Source organism: Pyxicephalus adspersus, chromosome 5, assembly GCF_032062135.1.
Source record: "Pyxicephalus adspersus chromosome 5, UCB_Pads_2.0, whole genome shotgun sequence".
Classification (NCBI taxonomy): domain Eukaryota; kingdom Metazoa; phylum Chordata; class Amphibia; order Anura; family Pyxicephalidae; genus Pyxicephalus; species Pyxicephalus adspersus.
This window is the reverse complement of record NC_092862.1, coordinates 93,656,087-93,662,183: the sequence shown is the minus strand read 5'-3', so window position 1 is coordinate 93,662,183 and position 6,097 is coordinate 93,656,087. Positions and strand designations below refer to the sequence as shown.

General features: G+C 34.8%; 1 protein-coding gene across 2 annotated transcripts in view; it reads left to right on the top strand.

Annotated features, from left to right (window-relative positions):
* The window catches only part of BLVRA (biliverdin reductase A), a 16,019-nt gene that overhangs the window by 775 nt on the left and 9,147 nt on the right, over positions 1–6,097 (top strand). The window contains exons 1-2 of one of the 2 annotated variants that reach the window (XM_072412154.1): positions 3,257–3,280; positions 4,990–5,117. In XM_072412154.1, coding sequence (XP_072268255.1) covers positions 4,999–5,117 — 119 coding nt within the window. In that variant the 5' untranslated portion in view covers positions 3,257–3,280; positions 4,990–4,998. Of the gene's footprint in view, positions 1–3,256; positions 3,281–4,989; positions 5,118–6,097 lie in introns of those variants that run through there. The other variant, XM_072412153.1, reaches the window with a different exon arrangement.

The window sequence follows — 6,097 nt, the reverse complement described above, 5'->3', positions numbered from 1 at the left end:
TTTTCCTTGGATTATATAAGGTGCCATATAATAGAATGTATTTTCCTTGGATTATATAAGGTGTCATATAATAGAATGTATATTCCATAGGATTATATAAAGTGTCATATAATAGAACATTACACATGGATTTTAGTAATCCTATTTCCATGATTTGGGTGAATGTGATTAGATGAAAATAATGTACAGCTTTAGATCATGTTAGACATGAGGTCAGTAACTTGTCAGCTGCTTGCTGGGATCAATGCCAGGGATAATCCAGCATCATGATACAGATTATGTAAAGTCAGAGTGTTAAAGTTACACCTTGCCTGTCCTTACAAATTCTCAGACTATCCTACTTCCAGGGTAATTGCTGCCATTGCTGGACAAGATGAACTCTGATCACTGGCAATGTCTGATATTTCTGGGATGTTGGCTTGCATTGTACATTAATATTTCAGAAAGCCGTGGAAGGTACAATCCCAGCAAATAGAAGTATATGTAGGAAGCTGCCGGTGACTATTGGCTCAATATATATATATATATATATATAATACTCGCGATTATTGTACATACTTATGTTTTCCTAAGCACCCTGCAGTCCTTTACAATGACTAAGCACGCTGTACCGTTCTGCTCTGTGGAGTGGGAGGGTAAGAACGATGGAGCGCCATCGTCCGTGGATCGGACGGTCGTTCGGACGATGGAGAACGGGCACTGTACTCACCCAGATTCTTGTCCGATATCGGCCCTTTTAAATCCCGTGGACCACTGATATGAATTTTTTTAAAAAGATAAATACATTTGTAAAATAATGATCTACCTAATGGTGCCTGACGAGGACTGTGGAGGCTCTGACCCATTGATCAGCTCACGGTTAAATAAAGAATTACTATTATCATTAGTTGCATTATCTATGGTAACGAAATGGAAAATATTTGTTTGCTTTTTCTCAATCATTATGGGTTTATTTATTTGGAATCCAAGACCAAATAAGAAATGATAGTTATCAAAGTCAAACTATTTGATGTCATTAAATATAACAGTTAAAGGAAATACACAGTTAAGGTCTTGCTTACCTAAAAGAGCAACTGGTAGATAAACAAAATAAAACAATCAGATAAGAATCGGTATTTGGGTAGCGGGCTGACTGTTGTAATGGTGGAAATAATACTGAAGTGTGCAGCTCGGCAATGGTTTCCTCATACAACTAAAGACTACACTGCCGTCACTCTGCAACTTTTTCTGTCTTTAGCACAGATTGTGAATTTAGTGAAATATAAATGCGGAAGTTGTCATTCAGAATATAAGAATGTATCAGAATATTATTTTTGTTTTATTATTAATAAAACATAAAAATTGCAAATAATGTCCACATTTTTCTGTGGACCACCAAAATTTTCTGGCACTATTGCTCTATGGTACATGTGCCATGTAGTATTGGCAATACCAAATCACCAGGAACAGGGGAAATGTTTTTTTTTTTTTTTATTAAAGAATGTTCATGAATCTTCTCCAGTCTTGGAGTGCTTTAATAAATTCGACCCATAATGTGTAAATGTGTGGTGACCTGCACATGATCAGTTGTAAAGTAAGCAGTAGGTATTGGGAATAATATGATGCTTAATCATATATATACAGTAAAAACTGTTTAAACAGACTCTGTATACTTTTTTTCTGTAGCTGATTGCTAAACTAAATTGCAGATTTTTTTTTGTTGGTATGAGTATGATTACATAGCACTGAAGTGCTTCAGTTATATTATATTATACTTCTGCTTGTACAAAAGCTGACAGACTGGTATGTTTTTGTGTTGAATAAATATATATTTGTTGGTTACTTATAAAGAATCTCTCACATCATCCGGTGTGAATGTGGCTTTGAGTTATGTGTTATGTGTCCAGTGATACATGTGATAAACTTTGATCCCGTGTCCTGGGATAAACCTTGCTCTGTGAACAACTCCATCCATTAGAACTTCCATCTCAGAATGTTTGTTCCAAGAACAAAGTAACTAGAGCATAACAACGCTTTGCGAAAGATGGAGTTGCTCTTGGATTCATAGAGTAATGGGGCCCCAGAATTATTTCCACTGCTCATTTAGCAATTTTCTATGTATCAACCTCTCTACAAGACATAAGACCTTCCATGGTTTCTACTTTATCAACTACATATTGAAGTCTTTTTCTTATTTATACTGTACAGCCTGTGGGTTTATTGAAGTTTTGCCCCACTTGAATGTTTTATAAAATATGATTTTTTTATACTTGTTTCCTTAATGGATTCTGAATGGTAACTGAACAGATTCCCAAACATGAACGATGTATGGGGTGTGACCAATAGACCTTTATCTTTAGAAAACACACTGGTCTGTACTACATGTACTTGGCTGATTCTCTTCCTTATCAATAGCAAAACAAGACAGCCTGGAAGATAGACATACAGTAACTTTTTTAAATTTGCAAGAAGTAAAGAAAGGCATGTCTGATATGAATTTAACTTTTCTCCTTTTCTTTTTCTATGACCGCGTCCCTATTTTCCCTTCTTCCCTTCAGAATGCCCCCCCCCCCCCCAATATAAAAATTTTCAATTCAGTTATCATTTAATATGAATGGTCTAAAAATAAATATGTGGGATATTCCTTCTTAAGCTATATACACATGCTGAATAATTGGCTAGTGAAATCTAGCGTGTGTGCAGTAGTTATCTAACACCATTTAGTGACCCGCTATAATGACTGACCAGTGACAACCATTGACATTTTCCTGTAGCAGAGGACACAGCAGGTTGCCCCCTTCTCCCCTCCCCATGGAACTGAGCAGTGCTGTGTGTACAGAGCTCAAACTACCCCTTGAATTCCAGTATATTCCCCTATATAAACCATAACCCCTGTTTTATTAATAATTTATATTTTTTTTTTTAGACAAACAGGGTTGATCATGAGGACATGAAGAGGGTTGTTAACATTTCCTTACCTAATGAAAAAATTAAAAATGTTTTGGTTTTAAATACAATTTAAAAGATAATCCAGGTATACCAACATTTCCAGCAAGATATACCATGTTTCCCCGAAAATAAGACCTACCCCGAAAGTAAGCCGTAGCATGCTAATCATGCATCCCCCGAGAGTAAGCCTTTTTTTATTGGCTTTTTCGGAGGGTGCGGTCACATGGTAGGCGGAGGGATACCAAGAGGAAGGAGAGAGCAGGAGATTTTCAAAGCACTGGAGCAAGGGGTGAAGAAATCGCAGGGTTATTTAACCTTCGGTACTCTGGTGTGACACTACAGCTAATAGGAGGTTGGTGGATTCTCTTTTCAAAGGGTCCTTGCTGGTATTTCATTCATTAGCAGCAATGCATATTTATTCATTGATTTTCTTTTTTCTTTTTTTTTGCTTTTACTCAGTTTTATATTGGTTACTGTTTGTGGTCAACAAAGCTTTGAAAGCTTTGTTTCTGTGTCTGCATGTTACTCTATACTCTAAAAGTCATATGTTAATTGTCAGCACATTTTCTTGTTATGTTGCACTTGTTTGCTTATGAAGCTGTGTTTTTTTGTTCATTATTCATTTTTGTCCATTTTTATTCATGACTTCTTGTATATAACAGGAAAAATCTGGGATTTTGAGAGGTCACAGGTAACACAGAGGTGTCTTTCTATAGCATTGTAATATTGGTTACAGGTTTTGGTTAATAAAGATTTTTTGTACATGAATAAATATAGATTTGTACATGAGAAAAATAGGACATCCCCTGAAAATAAGCCCTAATGTGTAATTTCAGAGGAGATATATATATATATATATATAAATAGTGCTCAGTGGCCTGGTTATCATGTAAATCTGAAGATTTCCACATTTCATATTTGCATTTTAGTAGCCTAAAATAGTCTAACAGAATGTTTTTGCTGCTGTTCCTGTATTTTTTCTGTTAATATTGAACAATAAAGTAGCTTCCACACCACTAGAACATTGTCAGGATGTCATCAGCTTGACATTATTGGATTCTTTGCTTACTTACCAGAACCTGTTAACTGATGCAAAGACTAATTATTGGCTTGCCATGTATAGATTTTTTAAAGCTATTTATATTTTGTCTTATGGGTTCAGTGTTTCCAGTATGCTGATGTTTACCAGTATTGTTAGGGTAGTGTACTTTTATATGTAAAGTAAAAAGGTTTACTCACTCCTCGTTTTTAGAGGAAAAAAACAGCACTATAAAGTATAGGTCACGTGAGCATGTGACTTATTCATCTTCACCCATGTCCCATTAGGTAGGAAAGTATTTCAGAGCCCTTTTTGTAAACTCCATGTTGGTTGGGAGCTTGCAAGGGCAAGTCTCAGTAGCTCAAAGGAGTGGTGTGGTAGCAAAAGATGAGGATTTCCCTACGGTGATGGAGAAGCCAAGTGAACCTTTTTTACCTTGACCAGCATGAAAAGGCAAGAAAGGCTACATTCACTTTACATCTGTATGCCTGACTACTGATAAAAAATGACACCTATATCTTAAATCGAGTATTTACAGAATCGCAAAGAATATAATAACAATATTCCTGTGCCTATGCCTCTCCTGGTCCTGGGTGTTTCCCAGCGGTCTTCCATTCTTGTCCAAAAAAAGCTTCCTACTGCTGAAAAAAAGCTATGAAAGCTGAATCTGGCCACATTGCTGTGAAAGTAGTGTGTAGTAATGGCTAGGGTGTGTGTTTTGTTCCTGATTTGTCCGTTACTAACCTAGATATGGTCTTCTATTCCCTTTTTACTACCTGGACCAACCTATACTTGACCTCCAGGGCACAAAACCTCTAGCAACCATGGATTATCCACCTTGACTTTTTATTCTTGACCTCTGGATTCTTTCCTTACTATCGCAAACTTTGTTACTTTCTTGGATAACTGTCTTTTCATATGTGATATTGGTTTACTAGTTTTACAAGACAGGATCAAGTGCACATATCTGGTTTTAAGGCGATTTCTCAGATTACTGATATTTTTTTTTATTTTTCTTGCAGAATACCACAATGTTTGGTGTGGTTGTAGTAGGAATTGGTATTGCTGGTTCTGTGAGGATCAGAGATCTTCTCAACCCACTTAAATCTACTCCATCAGAAAATCTCAAACTTATTGGATTCGTTTCAAGGTCAGTTTTGAATTCACATTTTTATTTTGTTCAATTGCCTTTAAAAATGCTTAACGAAATGTATAGCTTTTATATATTTTATTCATTATGTTCAGTAATAAGAAATAAACACATACAATTTTTAGTAGGTCCAAACGTAGATCTCTTTGAGATCTCATTTAAGTTTTACCCCATCAAGTTAATATATTAATATTATATTTGTTATTAAATGGTGTAAAATCTGCTATTAAAAATAATGTCTTCCCGCCTTATCATACACTCCAAAAGGACAATACTAATGATTATCTCAAAAATAATTGCGCCAACATGTAATTGTCACAAATGGGAAGCCTGTCTGCAGTAGTTTCATTTATTTAAAGATTTTTAGCCAGTAAATGGAGCTCTTGTCTCCTTTTTCACATTTTACATGCCTAATCTGCTTTACTAGAAAAAAAAAGTTTGTATGTAGTACAGAGCTCAATAACTAAAGCTGCAGCAACATACAGTTCAGTGAACTGATTGGTGTTTTCTGCAAAATTATGTATTTAGTAGAATGAATGCAACTATACAGATCTGATACAGATACTTTTACAGAAAAGATACAGTTACAGCTGTGCTCTTTTAAAAAGTACACCAGTTAAAAAAGTGATAGAATTGAACTTTTTTCCTTCTTAAATACTGTATGTGTACCTAGTGAATTTTTTTAGCACATTACTAAGTGCAGGGACTTTTGAGGCATCCATATCATTAAGATCAAATGTCCCAACATCATCTAAAATATACATATTTGAAAAAATATATCAAATAAGGTAAAAAATACAAAAAAACACTCATCATAACAAGAGATTTCACATTAAAAGATTGCATAGGTTCTATATTGTTCATTAATGCATTTCATATATATAAATATATATATATATATATATATATATATATATATATATATACCATCTAACAGTATTTCACTAAAATATTTTTGTCTTTTACTCCCTAGAAGAAAG